The following is a 23,989-nucleotide window of genomic DNA, read 5'->3' as shown; positions in this document are numbered from 1 at the left end:
TTTCTTTTTCTTGCATGTTGGTAGAATATCTCTACTTTAGATTGCTCTCATATCTATGTTACTCTTTTTCTGTCTCCTAGTGTTATTCCCATCATTATGCTTTCTATAGCTCTTTTGAGTTATAACTAGCTTATGTTCTAAGGGTTTAGTAAGGCTCAAAGTTTCTGATGCATAATTTAATCCTGATAAGACCATCTGATTTAATACTTTTCTTTTTAGAGAAAGTGGCATTTTGATTTCATGATTTAATTTTGTTTACCAAAAGCTCTCGATCTCATTCTTATCCTTCTTTTAATTTCGGTTTCGTGTCCTGGGGAAACACTTAATGTTTGTCCTAAGTACATATATTTATTAATAATCTCTAGAGGTTCGTCCAGAATGCTTATTTGGTCTCTGCATTTTCAATGAAAAAGATCTTAGTTTTACTCATATTAATTTTCAGTTCTACATTTCTGCTTTCTCTATTCACATTTTCTATCATCTTTTGCAATTCCTCCTATGATTCAAGAAGTAGAACTATGTTATCTGAAAGCAGAGTTGTTATGGAGTTCTTTGATTGCCCAGACAGTAATACATTGAATCCTTCTCTCAGGTTACGGTTCACTTTCCCTTTGCCTATACATACACCGAATAGTTTGGCATATTTTTTATATATTCTCCTCTGTCCTCATACACCGGACAACATTAGATTATCAAACAAATATTCTTAGCTAAAAGGGTTAACGACTACACTGCAATTGTTCAGTGTCTACTTTCCTCTTAGTAAGGGTAGAATAGACTCTTTAGCTATGGCAAGTAGCTCTTCTAGGAGAAGGACACTCCAAAATCAAACCATCGTTCTTTAGTCTTGGGTAGTGCCATAACCTCTGTACCATGGTCTTCCACTATCTTGGGTTAGAGTTCTTTTGTTTGAAAGTAGTCTACACTCGGGCACACTATTCTATCTAATTTCTCTTCTTGTTTTGTTATAGTCTTTTATAGTTTATATAGGAGATATCTAATTTAATGTTACTGCTCTTAGAATATTGTATTTTTCCTTATTTCCCTTCTTCACTGGGCTATTTTCCCAGTTGGGGCCCCTGGTCTTATAGCATCCCATTTTTCAACTAGGGTTATAGCTTAACATGTAATAATAATAATAATAATAATAATAATAATAATAATAATAATAATAATAATAATAATAATAATAATAATAATAATAATAATTAAGGTATTCCCCATTATTAACATATATATGTACAGAAAAGAGCATATGATAATATAATTTTTTTTCTTCAGATTGAAGGTTTGTCATCAGTGGTAAAACCCTACAAGTTGCATTCATCCAACACCGTCTACAGCGCAGTCACAGATTTCTACTTCAGACAACTGAGTAGACACCAAATGAGAGAATTGTACGCCATCTATGAAAATGACTTTAAGATATTCGACTATGATGTAAAAATATATATTTGAAATTACAAAGACCCTTAGTAGCCCTTTGTAAAGAATTGCATATGGTTGAAGGTAGTAGGTTGGCCAAGGCACCAGCCACCCGTTGTGATACTACCACTAGAGAGTTATTGGGTACAATGACTGGGCAGACAGTACTACAGTATATTGGATCCTTCTCTTTGTTTACGGCTCATTTTGTCTTTGCCTACACTTACACCGAATAGTCTAGCCAATTCTTTCCACATTCTCCTCTGTCCTCATACACCTGACAACACTTACGATTACCAAACAGTTCTTAGCTGAAGGGTTCAGCACTGTAATTGTTCAGTGGCTACTTCCCTCTTGTTTAAGGGTAGAAGAGACTCTTTAGCCACAACCCTAGTTGGAAAAGTAGGATGCTATCAACCCAAGGGCTCCAGCTGGGAAAAATAGCCCATAGAGGAAAGGGATTATGGAAATAAATAAGCTACATGAGAAATAACGAGCAATTATAATAACATATTTCTAAAACAGTAACAGAATTAAAATACACATTTCTTTAAAAAAAACTATTAGAAGAGACTTATGACAGCCTGCTCAACATAAAAACATTCGTTGCAAGTTTGAACTTTTGAAGTTCCAATGATTCAGCTATAGCTGATTAGGAAGATCATTCCACAATCTGGCTACAGGTGGAATAAAACTTCTAGAATACTATGTGATATTGAGCCTCATGATAGGGAAGGCCTGACTATTAGAATGAACTGCAGATCTAGTATTACAAAGAGAATGGTGCTGTCTATGAAGATCTGAGTGCAAAGGATGGTCTAAATTAGGAAAAAATCTTATGCAACATGCAAAGCGAACTGATTGAACGACAGTGCCAGAGAATAATATCTAGATGAAAAATCTAATAGGCCTCCAATTCCTATCCAACACCTTACGATGAGAATCGGCAGCTGAAGACAAGACAGGAGAACAATACTCGAAACAAGGTAGGATGAAGGAATTAAAACACTTCTTCAGAATCGATTGATCACATAAGATCTTAAGAGACTTTCTCAATAACCCAATTTTTTTTGTGCAATTCAAGAAGACACAAACTTAATGTGTTTCTCAAAAGTAAAATTGTTATCAAGAATTACTCTTTAAATTTAAAAGAGTCATACAGAGTTGAAAAAAAAAAATTATCAATTCTGAGATCCGGATGTTGAGGAGCCACTGTCCTTGGCCTACACTACACACAATCATTATATCATATTATTATTATATTAGATAGTAAAGGAACTAAGTGCATGGCTGTAATTCGTATTTTGTTGCAATTGAAGTATAATGTAATCAATCGAAGGAATGATAAACTTTTTGGGCCTCTTGGGGTAAGCTAAGAACACGACGGTAGGTAAGTAGTTATGGTCACGGCCCCTAGCTTATGTTAAGTGGTGTTCTTGTATTATTTTCCCTTTAGAAATATGAATTCTCTGTCAAATTTTGAAATTTTACACCCGGTCTACACCCAACGAACTACAAAGACCCCACAAATATCTTAAGAAGGCTGGTCACCTTTATGCTTCTAATGAAAAATGTTGATTATCCCACTGTTATAATATTGTTTTGTCCTTTTGCTCTTTCATACCTCACTCTGAACAGTTTTTCTAGTGATCTTTTCATACTTTGTTTACTTACCTGATGGAGGGACAGTCAAAGCAACTTATCAAGTAATTCTCTGTTTCTTTTGTATTTCCTTTTGTCTATTCCATTTGTATATATTTGGTTTAATTAGATTTACTTTGAGGATCTAACATAGTTTGTATTACATTTATTATGGGGTCTGCTAATTATGTTCATGGTTGTTTCAGGGAATAATCTACTGAAGTTTAAGTTGAATAAAGCTTGGGTAGCAGCAGCCAAGTCTTTTAATGTCACAACACCCACTGTGTAGACAACTGCCACAATATCCATCCTTTTACCATTGCATATTTGAACATTATAACTGGGCGACGAGGTAAAGAAAATGGTTGGTAGTAAGAAGAATTTTTGTCTAGCTGGCGACCAGATAAATCCTCAAATTTGAGAGGACTTAAGAAATAAAAAGTTACCCTTGTAATGATGTCCGTTTTCACAAAAAGAAGAATTTGTTAATGCTGTTATTTTTCTTGTATATTTTGTAACTTGAATACTAATAAGTATAGGTTTATAAAGTTATCAGTGTATAACGTTTTATCAAATCTGATAAATTAATATAGACTTACATTGCCAAATAGACACTCAGAAGTTCAAAGTTAATGGTACAATAACTTCGTTATTTTCTCATACAGATGTCATGTTACACAGAATGTAAAACAAACAATTATTTTTATTTAGTGAAACAAATATAGAAAAGAAAAAAGAAGTATTAAACCTGATGTGGAAGAAAAGACATAACAGTACAAGAAGATAAACTTTGGAGGTGCCGTTGTAAAGGCTATGCTACACCCCTGAACCTGAATCTGAATCTCAAAGTTAAACGTCGTGAAAGTGTAATTTTTCAATATTAAACTTACCCGATAATCATGTAGCTGTCAACTCCGTTGCCCGACAGAATTCTATGGAGGGATACGCCAGCTATCACAATACTAGAAGGGGGTGTACTTACCAGCGCCACCTGTGGCCAGGTACTCAATCATTTGTTGTTGACACCTCCTCAATTATTCCTCTGTCGTGCTTCCGGCTAGACGTTCTGGGATACGCTTATGGTCTTCGAGTTTATTCACGGATATTTGGTGAAGTATTCTCTCAGATTAACGGCTGTCGCTTTACTGGAATCCTTCTTATATTAGCTAGATAGCTTTTATATAATACTGATATAACGGTTAACGAATTTTGCTTGTTTTTCCTTTGGCTAACTCTTTGAAACAAGATGTCTGACGTTTCGCAAGCCCCCTCCCATAGAAGATGTAGGTCTTGCAATAGGCGTATTCCGAAGGCCTCGGTAGATCCTCACACCGCTTGTTCTGACTGTAGGGACAGGCCCTGTCTATTAGAAAATCGATGTGAGGAATGCGCCGGACTTTCGGAATTGGAATTTGTCCGTCTTTTAAAATATTCATCTAAGTTAGAGAGAGGTAGAGTTAGGAGAAGTTCTTCTCACTCTTCTATGTTTTCCTCACCTCATGATCCCCTACCTTTTCCTACCCCTGTAGTGGCTACCCCCGAACCTACTGTGTGCCCTCCGCCTGATATGTCAGTTGTTTTGCGTGCTATTCAGGCTTTAGGCGATAAAGTAGAATCAGTGGTAAGTGACCATAAGTCTCTGATGGCCGAAGTTAAAGAACTGAAGGTCAAGAGTGCAGTGGGTGGAATTAGTGCCAGTGCTGTGACGAGTGCTAGTGTCGGTGCAGTGCCAAGTGCTAGTGGTGCCAGTGTGGTGCGTGAGGATTTTTCTGTGCGAGCCAGTCGTCCTCCCAGTCCGGGACCTCTTGCAAGCTCCCATGCCCAGGGGAGAAGCAATGTCGAAGGGCTTAAGGGTTCGACAGGCCTTGTTAGGCGCACAGAACTATCCTCGGTGGTTGCGGGCGTGTCTTCCTTAGACCGTCACTCCCACCTGCAGACGATTGAGCCCGTCTTATTCTCGTCCGCTGATCAACTAGCAGGGAAGAAACGTTGGTCTCAGGTCTCGAGACCGCTTAAACGTAGAGTCCAGTCCGCGAGTGCTCAGCCAGGTTGCAGTCATTGGCTCAGCTCTGACTCGCCTCAGTCATCTGTCGACTGTACTCCGCCCAAGAGGAGTAAGGTTCTGCCAAAACAGAGCCCGACTGTTAAGACTTTACCTCAGTCTGTTATCGTTTCTGCCGATCCCAAGTGGACCCTGCTTCAGTCCATGCAAGCTCAGCTTTCGGACTTGATGCGTGAGTGTCGGGCTGAGAGTGTTGCACCTCCTCCTCCGCCTACACTCCCTCCGCCTACACTCCCTCCGCCTGTGCTCGCCCCGCCTGCACTTGCTCCGCCTGGTCGCAGCACCATCTGCCAGGCGTACGATGTTGAGCCACTTTCGGAGTTCGCTGTTCCCAGTGGTGTTCAGCCTCAGCCTTCTTTAAGGCAACCCTTGCTTTGGGATCAGGAGAGTTATTCCACTCTTCCTCCGCCTCCCCTTGCTGCTCCACCAGTGGTGCAACTCTCGGTTGGGGTACAACAACCTCTCCCCTCCGTGAGTCTGTCTGCTCAGCCATCGCTGCAGCGAGCTCAACCCTCCTCAAGGCAAGCTCCTCTACACCCTGGACTTGCGCCTCAGGAGCCTCAGCTTGCGAGAACTTTACCTTGTTCTGCGCAGCCTCAACCTCATCATGCTCCGCTCATCTCACAGGAACAGGAACGGACTACTCCGCCTCCGTCCTCCGCTCAGCTTGTGCAATCCTTGGGTTCAACCTCTCTTGCTAGGAGTCAACCTCCTTCACCCATGCGCCTGCCTTCTGCTTCGTCTGTTGTTCAGCCTTTGCAGTCTGAGCCTCAGGTTTTCCCTCAACAGTTACTGGAAGAGGAAACCACTGTTATTGTTCCTACCCGTTCTGACTCTGCGGTTCAGCATTCTGGTCCGATCGCTTCGCTACCCTCTGCTGATGAGGTGTCGGATGATGAGGAGGCACACCTTGATCCCTCATCAGACGTGGACGAATCTAAGCTTTCTCCACTGTCGATTGATTTTCGTAAGGTCTTGGCTCTACTCAGGGAGATTTACCCAGACCACTTTGTCTCTGCTATTCCCCGCTCTCCACCATCTGAGTTTTCGCTGGGCGTACAACAAGCTAAGTCCAACTATACTAAGCTTGTCCTAGCTAGATCCTCCAAGAGGGCTTTAAGGATCTTAGGGGAGTGGCTGCAGTCTAAACAACACCTTGGCAAGACTTCCTTCATGTTCCCTCCAACGAAGCTCGCTTCGAAAGGTAGCGTTTGGTATGCCACAGGGGAAGCACCAGGCTTAGGAGTACCTGCCTCTGCCCAGGCTGACTTCTCAAGTCTGGTGGACTCGCCTCGGAGAACTGCTATGAGACGCTCGAAGGTTTGTTGGACCTTCTCAGACCTGGATCATTTACTGAAAGGGTTGTTCAGAGCATTTGAAATGTTCAACTTTCTCGACTGGTGCCTGGGGGCCCTCAGCAAGAAAACCTCTCCTGCGGACAAAGATTCTGCCATGCTATTAATGTCCTGCATGGATAAGGCCATCAGAGATGGATCGGGTGAGCTAGCGTCGTTATTTGTATCAGGGGTGTTGAAGAAAAGGGAACAACTGTGTACCTTCCTTTCCGCCAGCATTACACCTTGCCAACGGTCACAACTCCTTTTTGCTCCTCTCTCTAAGTTCCTCTTTCCCGAGGAGCTAGTTAAGGACTTGTCTGCTGCCCTGATACAAAAGGACACGCACGATCTTGTAGCCTCATCGGCTCGTAAGTCTAAGGTTGCCACCTCAGTCCCCAAGACTTATCGCTCCCCAGTGGCTGATACCCCGGCTACGAGGTTCATACCGCCCTTTCGTGGTAGAGCCCCCAGCCGAGGAAGCTCCCGCCCAGACTCTCACAGGAGCAAGTCTAGGAAAGGATCCAGGACATCTAAGGGAAAGAACTGACTCTCAGTTTCTCCAGACAACAGTAGGAGCCAGACTCAAGATCTTCTGGCGAGCCTGGGAGAAGAGAGGTGCAGACGCACAGTCTGTCAGTTGGCTGAGGTACGGTTACAGGATTCCATTCTGCCTCAAACCACCTCTGACCACATCGCCCATCAACCTCTCTCCCAACTACAAAGAAGAGGACAAGAGGCTAGCATTGCAACAGGAGGTGTCGCTTCTTGTGCAGAAGAAGGCAGTGGTTATAGTCCGGGACCATCAATCCCCGGGCTTCTACAACCGTCTCTTTCTTGTGGCCAAGAAGACAGGAGGTTGGAGACCGGTGCTGGACGTCAGCTCTCTCAACGAGTATGTCACCAAGCAGACGTTCACGATGGAGACGACCAAGTCGGTCTTAGCAGCGGTCAGACAGGAGGACTGGATGGTCTCGTTGGACTTGAAAGATGCATACTTTCACGTTCCCATTCATCCAGACTCCCAACCTTTCCTGAGATTCGTTTTCGGAAAGGTTGTCTATCAGTTCCAAGCCCTGTGTTTTGGCCTAAGCACAGCTCCTATGGTCTTTACTCATCTGATGAGGAATGTAGCGAAATTCCTACACTTATCGAACATCAGAGCCTCCCTCTACCTAGACGACTGGCTGTTGAGAGCCTCCACGAGTCGTCGTTGTCTGGAGAACCTCAATTGGACTTTAGACTTAATCAGAGACCTAGGTCTATTAGTCAATATAGAGAAATCTCAACTCATTCCCTCCCAATCCATTGTGTACCTGGGAATGGAGATTCAGAGTCAGGATTTTCGGGCTTTTCCATCGGCCCCCAGGATAAACCAAGCCCTAGAGTGCATCATGAGCATGCTGAAGAGGAGCAATTGCTCAGTGAGACAGTGGATGAGTCTCACAGGGACCCTCTCATCACTGGCCCTGTTTGTCGAGCTAGGAAGACTCCACCTCCGCCCTCTTCAATTCCATCTTGCTGCTCATTGGGACAAGGGGTCGACTCTAGAAGCAGTCTCTATCCCTATCAACCAAGAGATGAAGACCACTCTCCTGTGGTGGAAGCACAATCTCCTTCTCAAGGAGGGTCTATCATTGGCCATCCAGACCCCCAATCTTCATCTCTTCTCAGATGCATCGGACTCGGGCTGGGGTGCGACCTTGGACGGACGGGAATGCTCAGGAGTATGGAACAAGGAACAAGGATTACTCCACATCAACTGCAAGGAACTGTTAGCAGTTCATTTAGCCCTGTTGAACTTCAAGTCCCTCCTGCTAGGCAAAGTGGTGGAGGTGAATTCAGACAACACCACAGCCTTGGCTTACATCTCCAAGCAAGGAGGGACCCATTCGAGGAGCCTTTACGAGATCGCAAGGGACCTCCTCATTTGGTCAAGAGGTCTAAACCTCACTCTGGTCACGAGGTTCATCCAGGGCGATATGAATGTTTCAGCGGATCGCCTCAGCAGAAGGAATCAGGTCATTCCCACGGAATGGACCCTCCACAAGAGTGTGTGCAACAGACTTTGGACCTTGTGGGGTCAACCTACCATAGATCTGTTTGCCACCTCCATAACCAAGAGACTTCCGCTTTATTGTTCCCCTGTTCCAGACCCTGCAGCGGTTCATGTGGATGCTTTTCTTCTGAACTGGTCCCATCTCGACCTGTACGCATTCCCTCCGTTCAAGATAATAAACAAAGTTCTGCAGAAATTCGTCTCGCACGAAGGGACACGGCTGACGCTGGTTGCTCCCCTTTGGCCTGCAAGAGAATGGTACACAGAGGTACTGCAATGGCTAGTCGACTTCCCCAGGACTCTACCTCTAAGAGTGGACCTTCTACGTCAACCACACGTAGACAGGTTGCACCCAAACCTCCACGCTCTTCGGCTGACTGCCTTCAGACTGTCGAAAGATTCGCTAGAGCTAGAGGCTTTTCGAAGGAGGCAGCCAGTGCGATTGCCAGAGCTAGAAGAGTTTCCACTCGTAGAGTCTACCAGTCTAAATGGGAGGTCTTCCGAAGCTGGTGTAGAGCCAATTCAATATCCTCTACCAATACCTCTGTGATCCAAATAGCTGACTTCCTTCTACATCTTAGGAATGAGAGATCCCTTTCTACACCTACGATTAAAGGATATAGGAGCATGTTGGCCTCAGTTCTCCGTCACAGAGGTTTGGACCTGTCTTCCAACAAGGACCTTCAAGACATTCTCAAGTCTTTTGAGACGTCTAAAGAACGTCGTCTTTCCACTCCAGGCTGGAATCTAGACGTTGTCTTAAGGTTCCTTATGACATCTAGGTTCGAACCTCTCCAGTCAGCTTCCTTCAAGGATCTTACCCTCAAGACTGCTTTTCTCGTTTGCCTTGCAACAGCTAAGAGAGTCAGTGAGGTTCATGCCTTCAGCAAGAACATTGGTTTTACAACCGAATCTGCAACATGTTCTTTTCAGCTTGGATTCCTAGCAAAGAACGAACTTCCTTCACGTCCTTGGCCTAGATCGTTCGAAATACCTAGCCTCTCCAACATGGTAGGTAACGAACTAGAGAGAGTTCTTTGCCCTGTCAGAGCTCTCAAATATTATCTGAAGAGGTCTAAACCTATTCGAGGACAGTCAGAAGCTTTATGGTGTGCCATCAAGAAACCCTCGAGACCCATGTCCAAGAATGGGCTTTCGTACTATATAAGGCTTCTGATCAGAGAAGCACATTCTCACCTAAAGGAGGAAGACCTTGCATTACTGAAGGTAAGGACCCACGAAGTAAGAGCTGTAGCTACTTCGTTGGCCTTTAATAAAAACCGTTCTCTGCAGAGCATAATGGATGCAACCTATTGGAGGAGCAAGTCAGTGTTTGCATCATTTTATCTGAAAGATGTCCAGTCTCTTTACGAGAACTGCTACACCCTGGGACCATTCGTAGCAGCGAGTGCAGTAGTAGGTGAGGGCTCAGCCACTACATTCCCTTAATCCCATAACCTTTTTTAACCTTTCTCTTGAATACTTTTATTGTTGTTTTTTATGGTTGTTACGGTAGGCTAAGAAGCCTTCCGCATCCTTGGATTTGGCGGGTGGTCTATTCATTCTTGAGAAGCGCCTGGGTTAAAGGTTTGGTAGAGGTCCTTTAGTAGGGGTTGCAACCCCGTGTACTTTGGCACCTTTGGGTTGATTCAGCCTCCAAGAGGAACGCTGCGCTCAGTAAGGAAGACGAACTTTAAATAAAGAGGCAGAGTAACGGTTCTATTCGACTTCCTTACCAGGTACTTATTATTTCATTGTTATTTGAGATAACTGTTATATGAAATATGGGATACTTAGCTATCCTTTAATCTTGTACACTGGTTTTCACCCACCTCCCTGGGTGTGAATCAGCTACATGATTATCGGGTAAGTTTAATATTGAAAAATGTTATTTTTATTAATAAAATAAATTTTTGAATATACTTACCCGATAATCATGATTTAATCGACCCTCCCTTTCCTCCCCAGAGAGAACCAGTGGACCGAGGAATAATTGAGGAGGTGTCAACAACAAATGATTGAGTACCTGGCCACAGGTGGCGCTGGTAAGTACACCCCCTTCTAGTATTGTGATAGCTGGCGTATCCCTCCATAGAATTCTGTCGGGCAACGGAGTTGACAGCTACATGATTATCGGGTAAGTATATTCAAAAATTTATTTTATTAATAAAAATAACATATTGCAAATCTTGGTTAATTTCATTGGTTTTCAAGGCATGTACTATAAGAAGACTACTACATAATATATGCCTATACATTGTGTTAATATTATAAGTTTATAGGTTCTTGAACAGCATGTTGAAGAATAATTAAGGCCTAAGAATTATATAAGTCAATAGGCCAACCGTGAGGAGACTTGAAAATACTCGCTAATTTTCCAAGAAACTCCAATACCTCGTCAACAGTCAATGCATTCAACTGAGTCAACGTCTTCCCATATCAAAATTTTAAGGTAAGTAGTTAATAAGTTTAAGGAATGTGTGGAGAATTTTGAAGTTTTTCTGTAAGATTTTACTCATCTATGCAGGCGGTTAAGAGCTGAATATACCGGTAAATTTATAGAAAAACACTGGGCAACATTTGGTAATTCTATACAATATCTCCGCCAGCAAGTTATCAAATTTAAGTATTTTCACTAAAAAGGTAAAGGTTTCGTTTGATATATATTTCTAAGCGGCGCTAGGTCTAGAAGTGGTTTAAAAATCAAAATTAAATTTGACCCTCCTGAAAAAAACTAAGTTCCTGTTTAGTATGTGCCCTACCTCTGGAATATGGCCTACTTCTAGAATATGGCCTACGAAATTCTAGTATGTGGCCTAACCTAACCTAATGTAACAAGCCAGGTAGGCCACATACTAAACCAGAATAAAAAAAGGTAGGCCACATAGGAAACCAGAATAAAAAAAGGTAGGCCACATAGGAAACCGGTGTGACGGTCTGAACGATCCCCCGGTCTCAGAATTCGGTAAATGTCTAGGAGAAGGCCGCACCCGTTTTTCAAGTATTAACGACAAAAAACGTCAAAAAACAACCAGATTATTGTTGCACAGTGCATAGAAACATGAGGAAATGAATAAAAAAGAAACTAAGACAACTCTTACACACAAAATGTAAGCATAAACCTACTACTACAATTATGGGGGACCCCAGTGGGAAGCGGGGTTTTTGGGTGGGGGGAGGATGAGAAAAGTGATTTTTCGGGGCACTACCGAACCTAATACAACCAACTAACCTACCCTGGGGGGCCTGTACCCCTACCTAGGCCTACCGGGGGGGCTCTGCCCCCCCTGCGCCCCCCCCCTTAAGGCCACAGTGATTTTCAGGGCACCACCGAACCTAATACACCCACCTAACCTAGCCTAATAGCCCTGTACCCCGACCGGGGGGGGGGTTCCACCCCCCCTGCGACCCCCCCTTAAGGACACTACCTAACACATCCACCAAACCAAATCCAAAGTGATGGTACTGCTGTATACATCGTTATACTATCACCATTATAATATACTCCATAAATTAATGAAGCTTACCTTAACCTGTTGGTTGATAAAGATGTGCTGCTGCTTTGAGGAAAACGTGCAGCCGTTGCGAAGGTTCCCTGACATGCAGGACAATTTTTATTTTGTAAAATTAAATTGTGTCTCTGGCACAAATCCACTAGTTTTTCAATATAACCCCGAATAAGTTAGAACAAATTCATTGTAACTTAGGAAACAGTCAGGACAAGAAGATGGAATTTTAACTTCTTGTGCAACATGAGATGACATGCTTGCTATGGCCTCCATGTCTAAGAACGAAATGAAATTCCTGGGTAAGATAATGTATTGTCGCGCTGTTGTATTGTCGCGCTGTGATTGGCCAAACATGTATGACGTCATAGTGGATAGACGCTGTGATTGGCCAAACGTGTAAGACTTCATAGTGGACTAGTTTGTCTGCGGATTATAGTGGTTACAGGGCTCATTTGAGCAAAAACAAGACACAGTCAACAATAATAACAGACTTAGAAAGATCTGGGAGGAAGACAAGAGTACGTAGCGTGAGTTTGATCGTCGATATTTCGACTATTATTGATTTTCACTAAATTATCTCACTGGTATACCATTATTTACATACATTCCTACACATTCTAGTGAAAATGAATTGAATATCACTGATATCTTCATGCGGCCCTCTCCTAGACATTAACCCAGAATTCTCCTTGACATTGTATAATGGTTCTTTTCTGTCATTAGCTCGCTTCGCTCGCATGAAAATAAAACATCAAGCTCGTATGCACTGGCAAACGGTAATGTTCGCGCATGCGCAGATTATCAAGGAGAATTCTGAGACCGGGGGATCGTTCAGACCGTCACACCGGCACCAAACTAAGTCCCTCGACTTCATAACGCTCAAATTCCTTTTCAGACTGAGCTCTCATTTGTTTGTTTGTGCATTAAAAACATAGATTGTCATTATTACATCATCGATTGTATTCTACGTAGCAAGAGGTCACCCAAACGTTTTATTAGTTTTTGACCAATGATGATTATCCACGTTTTACTTAGGACTAGCGTTTTAACAAAACTAGAATCACGTGACTTCAATACCCAATCAGGTGACAGTTTTACTAGGAAACTGAACACTTTTCGACACTTTTCACACAATTTCTACCGCTAATTTTTCAGTCTTTTGAGAGCCATGGAGGAGTGTGAACCTTCATCTTCTGGTGCGGTTTCTCATGTACCATATACTTTGACATCGATTTCTATGGATTTTCTCCCAAGGTCTTGTCTCAATTGTTTATTAGATTATAATGATTTTGTTTTGCATTTTGTTATGAAGTACTGCTAAGATTATGTTGTTATCAAAAGTGACATTATTTGGCCCACCTTTGGCTCTAAGTGCCGACTTCATATTAACAAAAAAGCATTTCTGTGTGAGAGAAGGCACGTATAAAAAGGGGTAGTTTTTACGTATCCATTTTTAAGGGAACTTGGTTTGAAGAGTCTCATTTAGATATAGAATCTAATTTGTTACTTGCATATAATTATATTGGTTTTAAATTCAGTTATGAATTTGGTGAAAATGAATTAAGAATTTCTCACAAATCTATTTATGATTAGTGCTCATTCGTTCGTGAGGTTATTGTGCATTGGGTATTGAGTCGGAAAGGTGCAACTGACCTTCACCCTCCAACTTAAGTAAGTATACAAAGGGTTTTAGGCTGTCTTATATTTAATATGGCTGTGTAAGGGGGAGTCGCAGTAGCAAAGCCCCCCCCCTCCTCTAAGTAAGGATACAGCTACTAGGTTAGGTTAGGTAGTTTGTTTAGGTTAGTTGGTGACTTTGTTTATTGCTAATTCTACATGTGCCCTTATTCGTATGTTAAAATGGATTCTTTAATTCATTCCCCACCAAAAACACCGGTTTCCCACTGGGGTCCTCCAAGATTGGAAAGGTTAACAAATAGGGTAAAAATACTGTTCCTCCTCAAAAAAAAAAGGTCAGCTTTAGATAAAGTGCAAAGTAGTTCATCAAAAGAAAAAAAAAATTAAAATTATCAGTGGCTAAGCTATTGTATAGAATTACCCAACATTTTTAAGAGAAATACAAAGTTTTACTACAGTAAATGATGTTTTTAATGAATTTGACCTTTATTTCCTATATAATACTGTACTGTAATTTCTAGCCAAATACATGAAATATATATTATTCCTAATTGCTATCTTGTGTCCTATGCATTTCTGACCATGATTATTAGGGCAAACCAGCTGTTTATAAAACTTTGGACCCCCTTATATAAAGACAATTATGGGGAACCCCAGTAGGAATCCGGGTTTTTTGGGGGTAGAGAAATGCCAAAAAACGAGTGATTTGCAGCAATGATAATAATCGGAAATGCAAAATAAACGCAAGATAACCAATTAGAAAAATATATTGTTTATGTAAGTGGATGAGAATTAAAGCATCGCAATTCTCTATGATTCACTTCACCTGATTCTAATGGCTTTTGCCTCAGCATGGCTCGCTTCGCTGACAAATAAACATAATCACACTGCTCCCATGTTCTGGTAAGTGGTACTGTACATGAATGTGCTGCGCACGCCAGCCCCATGATCCACTATTTGGGGGATATTTTTTACTCTCACATGAACAATGATAGCTGTACACAGAACAGAGAGCATTTTAATCATAATCAGTTGCCGACATAGGCTAAATACACTAAATTTTGAAATAGATTGCACTTCCCTGTTTGAGACTTTGTTTTTTTTTGTGATGGTAGTCAAGTTGAAACTGAAGGGGAGGGTGGAAAAAAATGGTTGTTGTAGATCAACATCCGGGAACTTGTGCATAAATATTTGGAAGCTCTTAATTGTTTGAAAAAGCCTGGTAATGATTACATCATACTTAAAATCAAAATAGCTTGCACAAGCGACCGCAAGTAATTCAAGCACAATGCCAATAACTCACAATCAGTCTCCCAAATGTAGACAAACAATGTAGTCAGAGTGAGAAATACTTCGCATTTTAATCGACCGATACGTAAGTTATTTTGCCCCAGCCCCGTTAAACATACAGAGAAAAATACCAAATTAGCCAGCACTCGTCCATTTCATATAGCAAATTCCATTTTCGCTAGTAATTAAAGTATTATATATTAACCTTTTACGCATTATATTTAGGAGTTTAAGGAATGTGCGCAGGATTTTCTCTAGCAGGCCACTTTCAAAATGAAACAGGCCACTTTTTGCTTGGGTACAAGGTTGGATGACCATTCTGAAAATATTAGTTCAAATGAAATCCTTCATTTAAATAAATGGTAATTCCCTTGACAATTATTGTACTGAATGAATTGGTTTATCTCATCAAGATGTTAAGTTAACCACTCGAAGTTGAGATTTTTTAGGATTGAGTGTGCATACTTAGGTGCGTAAGGTAAACGTAAATAAAGGAGTAATAGTGTCAACAATCGAGTGTTCATACATAAGCGCATAAAAGGAAACAAGGGTGGTAGTTGTGTGACTCCAAAATGCACTGTTCAAGACGAGTACAATGAGTCAAGAGGGGAGAGGTGTTGCTCCCTTTATTATTAGAAAAAAGTGAAACGTACGCACTTGTTTAGTTATAATGTACGTGTTTTCATAACACTTAAAAAATTTGAGATGATCTCTTGAAATAACAGAAAATTACAAAAAAATTATGATAATGTTATGTGAATTGAAAATTGTTATGATAATGTTATGTGAATTGATAGCTTGCTTGTGGTTGGAATTGTCCCACGAACTGTAGGTTAAGATGTGCAATATTCTTCCATGATTTTATAAGAATGTTGATTCTTGAGTTGCCAGGCTAACTGTACAATGTAACCAGTAGGTTAGGAAGGAGCACAGTATAGCCTAGGCTACAAACTCCATATTCTTTGACATAGGATTGTTGTACTAAAGGAAGTTTTTGTACTACAGGCCACCAGTCTTGGAGTGCCTGGTAATGTACTACCACTAAGTTCATTTCATCATGTATCCAACTACTTGCAATAACTAAGAGAATTTAAAAGATTGCTGGGTATCAGCCTTTCCCTCATCCTCAACTACGAAAAGTGAAGATTTGTCGGTGATGTTTGATATGCGATCTCAAAGTCGTGCTTTTGCCTAGATGCGAGATCTCACCTGACAGTAGCGATCTCCCTTCACTTCACAGCGAAGCAAGAACCATTAGATTTAAAAAAATATATATATATACCGGGAATAATTATCTAAGAAATAATAATCAATCATTGATGTTAGCCTGCGCAGCTCAACATTATCGCTTGCCAGTACATACAGAGCTTGATGTCTTTATTTTTTCGTGAGAGAAGAGATCGCACGGCGAATCAAGAACCATTAGATTTTCTATTCTTATTTTTTACCTTTTTAGAATATTGAGTTGTTCCGTAACTGAAATACAAACCACGCTATTTACATAGGGTATTACTTTCGGCGTAGCTGAATGACGAGCCATTAGATTTTTAACGAGGGTTAACTATCCTCTTGCTAGTTAGCGAGGGGGTAGGGGAAGGGTAACTAGCTACCTCTCCCCCCTCCCACACCGGTGAACTGATCCACTTCACTTTTGGCTCGGGTGATGATCAGACGTGTCTGTCTCACCCTCGCATTTTTGACAGCCTTAATAATTTTTTGCTTTTTCTTGCAGTTGTGTGTACGTAAGTTGGCCTCTACCTCTATCATGCGGAAGTGCCTTGGCTTACCCGACCGCTCTTGTGGGACGTTTATGTCGGCGGTCGAGACGGACCCTCACACCTTGTGTCCGTACTGCAGAGGTCAATGGTGTGATAGGGATAAAACTTGTAGTGAGTGTAGGAAGTGGTCTACCTCCCAATGGGAGAGGTTTTCCCGGCGACGTAAGAAGAAGTCTAAGCGTGACCTTTCTCCTTCGAGGGCGTCCTTGAAGAAGGAAGGTTCCAAAGACTCTTCTTCTATTGCCCGAACCTCCTCCGAAGCTCCCACTCGATCGGTCTCTCGTGAGAGGCCGTCGAGTGGTAGCGTAGGCCATTTTTTTGTTGACCAACCTCGGGGTTTGGGAGAGGTTGTTGCCTCCCATAGCGAGGCAGCTCCTCCTACTCCTCCGGCGGAGGATATTGAAAACTCTGTGGTTAATGATGATCTTTTGCAGCCTTGGGCTTCCTTGGGGCTTAAGGGCTCGCCCTCCAGGGAAGCCCTGTTTGACCTGATCCAGTTGGGTGCAGCTGTCAAACATTCGCCGGTAATAGCAGCGATAGATCCACTGTCTATTGTCGACGTTGTTGTGGCAGAGGCTTCCGACGGGTCGGGTCAAACCCCTGCTGTTGTTGCTGATGTTGCTGAAGGCTCAGTTCTCCCCTCCGAACATCCTTCGAGGGAGGAGCTGAGTCCAACGGTCTCTCCTGCGGGTGATTCTCCCCATCGAGGGAGTTCACTGACAGAGACTCCTCTTCGGAGGACCGACGATGGTGTTGCTGCCCCTTGAGGTCGTCTTCGCCGTAAGGCTCGCCCTCCTCTTCGCCGTAGAGGCCTTCCTTCTCCTTACAAGGGAGTTAGGAGGCGCCTCTCCGGTTCATCACCCTCGACGTCCCCCGCAGAGGATCCTCCTCGAAGTGAGCAGACCGTTGCAGCCGCATCCCTAGACCTCTCAGCAGATCGTTCGTGATCTCCTACGCCTGCCAGACCTGGGAGTCTTCCTTCTCAGTTCCTGGACGCAGATGCGCAGTGGGCGCCAACGCACCCCGTTATCCAACGTGCACCGGTCCTTTCGGGGCAGAAGGGCTTATCTCACAATGTGAGTAAGTCCCTTAAGTGCCAGGTTTTACCTGTGCGCCCACGATCTCCTGCGCGCCTGTGCGCAGTAGCGCGCAAGCGCTCTCCTGCTGTTGCTGAGGACCAGCCCTCTTCAGACTCAACGCGCCAGCGATCTCTTGCAGCAGAGTCATCTCGCCATCGATATCCTGCTCGCCAGTGCTCACCTGCGCGCCAGCGCTCACCTGCGTGTCAACGATCTCCTGTGCGCCAGCGCTCTCCTGCTCGCCAGCGCACATCTGCGCGCCCTGTTCCTGCTGCGCGCCCACGTTCGCCCACGCGCCCACGATCTCCAGATCTGGGCGCAGGCAAGGAGATTCTTCCTTCGCCTCCTCGCCTGCGATCACCTGCGCGCCCTTAGAATTCGCCCACGCGCCAGCCATCGCCTGCGCGCCATTGTGCGTACTCACCTGTGGGCTCTTGTAGAATGGGGCGAGACACTGAGCGCCCGCGTGCCCACGAGAAGTCTCCTGTACGCGCCCACGAGCGTTCTCCTTTGCGCGCTGCTACACCTTCTGGTCCTGCGCCCCAGCTGTTATCTCCTGACCGCGCACCTGCGCGCCAGCGATCTCCTGCACGCCCGCGCGATCCTTCACCTGCGCGATCCTTCGCCTGCGCGCAAGCGCTCTCCTACTCGCCCACGCTTCTGATCGCCAAAGGTCTCCTACGCGCCCACGCGCTATCTCACCTGTGCGCAGTCGGTCACCTTCTCGCCCTACGCGCCATCGCTCGCCAACGCGCCATCGCTCGCCTGCACGCTGTCATTCTCCCGGCCGCCAGCGCTCGCCCTTAAAACCGCGCGCACCCTCACCTGCGCGCCACGTGCCCACTCGCCCGCGCGCCCATGCGCACCCGCGCTTTCATCTCTGCATGCCCACACGCATGTGCGCCAACGTTCGCCCGCGCGCAATCCTGCGATTCTTCCATCGCGCGAGCGCCAGCGCGATCTCGACCGCAATTCCCGCCGGGTTTCGCAGCACGGGCAACCTTGCGAGTCTTTGGGAGCGCGTACTTCCAGGTCATCGTCTTCACGATATCCCCCCCGTAAGCGCAGTACAGCGCACTTGCAGGAGGAGGAAAAATCTTCAGAGAGGTCTAGGCAACACTCTTCATCTTCCTTTCAGGCAGACCCTGTGGTGTCTACTCCGAAGGATCGCCCGATCCCCTTCCCTCCAGCAGGAGTTTTTGACACTGCGTCTGTCAGCTGTCAGCCTTGGTTTGGGTCCCTGATCAGACCTGTCGTCCAGGCTGTTAAGCCGGCCCTCGCTGATCTGGGCCTCAAACCAACGGCAGCCTCATCTCCGCTGAAGAGGAAGTGAGGAGTAGACTTCGTGGTGACTTCTCCTAGGGTTAAACTGGCTCCTAAGAAGTCCGTCAGGAAGGCCCCTTCCCCCTCTCAGACGTTCTTTCCTTCGCCTGTGGACGAAGCCTTTCTGTCCTCAGGAGAATCCAGCGAGGTGAGACCTTCTCCCACGGCACCAATGGGAGGAACCCCACCTCGAGTAGGAGAATCGTCCCGTGTGGGGGCAGAGAGGAGCCCTCAGACTTCTTTACTGGAGTTCTGTATCCCTCCTAGAAGGGAGCCCAAGGACTGGAAGACCGTCCCGAAGTCTTCTTCCCGGATTCGACCAGAGCCAGCAAGACCCCAGGAGAACATCCACGTGTCCCCCCAAGTAGAGCAGTTGGGGACAGGCGACTTTGCTGCCAGTCCACCAGGAGGAGAGCAGCATGAGTCGGAGCATGCCTTCTGGCAGGTCCTGAATATGATGAGACAGCTCAACAGGTTCAAGGACCCGGAGACCGCCCCTCGCGAAGGCAAGGATACGGTCCTGGACCAAGTCTACGGCACTCAAAAACCCTCGAAGGCCAGTGCGGCTCTGCCCTGTTCCCAAGGTGTAAAGAGCGCCAGAGACAAGGTTGAGGGCCTGCTTTCCGAACTCGCCTCCTCCAGCCGTTCCTCTGCCGGTAACAAACTCCTCCCACCTCCTCGTGTACAACAGAGGAGGTACTTTGAGATCATGGGGGAGCCTTGTTTAGCTTTTCCTCTCCACCATTCTGTGGAAGAGCTTACCAGGGGAGTCTCTCTTGAGAGACTCTCCACCCGGCAGGTGACATTCTCGGCTACAGAGATCCTGAGTCAGGAGAAAGTCGCAAAGTGTGCTATGCAGGCCACTTCGTGGCTGGATGTCTGGCTGGGGTCTCAGGGCATCCTGTTGCGATCCGAGGACCTGTCCAAGGAGAGCACCAGGAAGGCCATGGAGACTTTCCTCCTCTCGGGCACATGCACCATCGAGTTTCTGGCCCACCAAGTTTCAAACTTGTGGGCAAACTCGATCTTGAAGCGTCATGATGGGGTGGCAGAGAGGTTCCACTCGAAGGTTCCAGCCGTGGATGTCTGCAAGCTCAGACACTCTTCCATCCTTGGAAAGAGCCTGTTTGAGCCCAAGGATGTGGAACAGACAGCTGAGAGGTGGAGGAAATCGAATCATGATTCTCTCCTCCAAAGGGCTCTTACATCCAGACCCTACAAGCCTCCAGCACCTCAACAACAACAGCCTCGACAGTCTAAGTCTTCGATGTCTTAGACTCTAAGACATTGAAACTGGCACCGGCAGCAAAGGCAAAGGTATCCAAACAGCGTCCCTTTCCTGTCAAAGACAAGAAGGGTAGAAAGTCCTCCAGGGGAGGCAGGAATCCTAGAGGGAGCGGCTGAGGCCGCAAACGCTAGGATTGGCAATCCCCCTGCATGTCCACCAGTGGGGGATGCCTGTAAAGTTGCGCGTTCAGGTGGCAGAAACTCGGGGCCGATTCCTGGACGATCTCTGTGATCAGCCAAGAATATCGCGTCCCGTTCATAACATCTCTCCCTCCCCTGACAGCGAATCCAGTGTCGTTGAGCTCCTATGCCATGGGATCGGCAAAGGGGCTAGCCCTTCGGGCAGAAGTCGAGACCATGCTCAAGAAGGATGCTCTCCAGGAAGTCGTCGACGGCTCCCCAGGCTTCTTCAGTCGACTCTCTCTTGTAAAGAAGGCGTCTGGAGGCTGGAGACCCGTCATCGACCTCTCAGCCCTGAACATGTATGTCAAACAAACTTCGTTCAGCATGGAGACAGCAGACACGGTCAGACTTGCAGTGAGACCGCAAGACTTCATGTGCACACTGGATCTGAAGGACGCGTACTTCCAGATCCCAATCCATCCGTCTTCCAGGAAGTACTTGAGATTCAGCCTAGACAGCAAAATCTACCAGTTCAAGGTGCTGTGTTTCGGTCTCTCCACAGCACCACAGGTGTTCACCAAGGTGTTCACCCTGATATCTTCATGGGCACACAGGATTGGCATCTGTCTCCTTCACTATCTGGACGACTGGCTGATCCTGGCAGACTCGGAGTCGACCCTTCTTCGACACCGAGACAAGCTTCTGGGACTTTGCCAAGATCTAGGGATCATGGTGAATCTCGAGAAGTCTTCTCTGCTTCCATCTCAACAACTGGTATATCTAGGCATAATATTGGACACCAATTTCCACAAAGCCTTTCCATCAGACGACAGGATAGCAAGGCTGAGGAGGGTCGCAGATACTTTCCTCAGACGAGAAGAGCTTCCAGCCCAATCTTACTTACGTCTTCTAGGTCACCTGTCTTCCTTAGCCCGTCTAGTTCCAAACGGCTGCCTCAGGATGAGATCCCTGCAATGGCGGCTCAAGTCCCGGTGGAATCAAGGCAACGATTCCACGGACATTCTGGTCCCTATGGGTCCTGCGGAACGGACAGACCTGCAGTGGTGGTTGACCGACGAAAACCTTCGAAAGGGAGTGGATCTTCTCGTCCTCCCCCCGGATTTGATGCTGTTCACAGACGCGTCAAAAGAAGGGTGGGGGGCCCACGTTCTGAACCAAAGGATCTTAGGCCTATGGTCAGAATCAGAAAAGTACCTCCACATCAATCTGCTAGAAATGAAGGCCGTATATTTGGCACTTCAACAGTTCCAACAGATCCTGGCAGGTCAATCCGTGGTGGTGATGAGCGACAACACCACAGTAGTGGCTTATATCAACAAGCAGGGAGGTACCTTTTCTGAGAAGCTATCCCATCTTGCAGTAGAGATACTGAGATGGACCGAAGTCCACTCGACTCTACTATCAGCTCGCTTCATTCCGGGCAAAAGGAATGTGCTCGCCGACAGTCTGAGCAGAGCATCGCAGATAGTAAGTACCGAGTGGTCTTTGGATCCTCTAGTAGCCAACAAAGTCCTGACTTTGTGGGGTTCCCCGACAGTGGACCTGTTCGCGACAGCCTTGAACTTCAAGCTGCCGCTGTACTGTTCCCCAGTCCCGGACCCCAAGGCACTCTGGTAAGATGCCTTCCAACAACGGTGGGACAACATCGACGTCTACGCCTTCCCACCATTCTGTCTGATGAGAAGGGTGCTCAACAAGACCAGACTATCGGTCAACCTGTCAATGACCTTAATAGCTCCACTATGGCATCATGCAGAGTGGTTCCCGGACCTTCTGCAGCTCCTGACGGAACTCCCGAGAGAGCTTCCTCCACGACACGATCTACTCAAGCAACCACACTGCAACATCTTCCACAAAGCCGTAGCATCGCTTCGACTTCACGCCTGGAGACTATCCAGCATCTCCTCACAGAGAGGCTTTTCGCAACAAGTTGCGGAGAGGATGTCTCGACACCTGCGAAAGTCATCTGCAGGGGTCTACCAGGCAAAGTGGAGAGTCTTCTGTGGTTGGTGTCGTGGAAGGGGTATCTCTCCCCTCGATGCCACTATTCCAGCAATAGCGGAGTTTCTTGTATACTTGCAGGAGGAAATGCGCCTTTCGGTCTCGGCGGTGAAAGGCTATCGCTCAGCCTTTAGCCTGGCCTTCAGGCTGAAAGGAATAGTCATTTCTTCCTTGCTGGAACTTTCTTTGCTCATACGAAGCAACGAACTTACCTGCCCTCAGTCGGAAGTGAGACCTCCTCCATGGAACGTGGTTCGGGTTCTCAGGGCTCTTAAGGGGACCGTCCGCGGTGGTATTTTGGCATACCAACTGGAAAAATTCAAAAATCGTTTTATTGTCTCTGTATAGAGAAACATATCGTACATGCTCTCCAGAAGTTTCAACCCATTATTTTTACAAATAACGAAGATATAGAGGTTTTTAAATGATGACGTCATCCTTACTGTGTCGTCTGCATGACTTAGTTTGACAAAATCGTCTTTGTGTGTAATTTTGCATATATATAGCGATTTTTCACTTATATTTCGATCTATCGTACGTCTGGCAGAAATGGAAGGCATTGGTAGAGTGTAGATGAACGAAGTCTACTCCTACAATAACAGAAGCCAAATTTGCCAAAGATGTATAGAAGTTATAATGTATGCCTATGTTTACTTGAAGTTCGTATGTACATTGTGTTTCCACAACGCCTTCGGGAACATTATAGCAAGGCCAATGTTACCTAAGGTTGTAGAAAGAACAAATAGTCAATCATTTTTCCAAACTATGAAAATAGCGGTCTTTAAATGATGACGTCATCCTTATGGCGTCGTCTGCCTGACTGAGTTTGACAGGTGCGCAGTTCTCTCTCTCTCTCTCTCTCTCTCTTCCTCTCTCGAATTATTTACCACTGCCATTTATACAAATACTTTTATTCTCTCTCTCTCTCTCTCTCTCTCTCTCTCTCTCTCTCTCGAATTATTTAAAACTCCCATTTATACAAATACTATAATAACAATGTTCAACTCACTCTCTCTCTCTCTCTCTCCCTCTCTCGAATTATTTACCACTGCCATTTATACAAATACTTTATCTCTCTCTCTCTCTCTCTCTCTCTCTCTCTCTCTCTCTCTCTCTCTCGAATTATTTAAAACTCCCATTTATACAAATACTATAATAACAATGTCAACTCACTCTCTCTCTCTCTCTCTCTCTCTCTCTCTCTCTCTCTCATGTTTCGAAATCTCGTACCTGTGGCAGAAATGAAAGGCATTGGTAGAGGGTAGGTGAATGAAAACTACCAGCTACGAACACATCACAAAGTTTCCAAAGACATATAGAAATTATAATGCATGTGTTTATATACTTGAAGTTCGTATGTTGATTGTGCTTTCACAACGTCCTCTGGAATTTTATAGCAATGCCAATGTTACATAAGGT

The 23,989-nt window shown here is 45.1% G+C and overlaps 1 protein-coding gene across 1 annotated transcript in view; it reads left to right on the top strand.

The window, feature by feature from the left end:
* Window positions 1–23,989, top strand: part of LOC137631941 (carbohydrate sulfotransferase 11-like) — a 65,309-nt gene that overhangs the window by 34,370 nt on the left and 6,950 nt on the right. Inside the window, exon 5 of the mRNA XM_068363941.1 lies at window positions 1,282–1,440. Coding sequence (XP_068220042.1) covers window positions 1,282–1,440 — 159 coding nt within the window. The remainder of the gene's footprint in view (window positions 1–1,281; window positions 1,441–23,989) is intronic.

The sequence above is a fragment of the Palaemon carinicauda genome, chromosome 40 (assembly GCF_036898095.1).
Source record: "Palaemon carinicauda isolate YSFRI2023 chromosome 40, ASM3689809v2, whole genome shotgun sequence".
NCBI lineage: Eukaryota > Metazoa > Arthropoda > Malacostraca > Decapoda > Palaemonidae > Palaemon > Palaemon carinicauda.
Note: the sequence above shows the minus strand (reverse complement) of the source record. Positions and strands in the feature narration are given on the sequence as shown.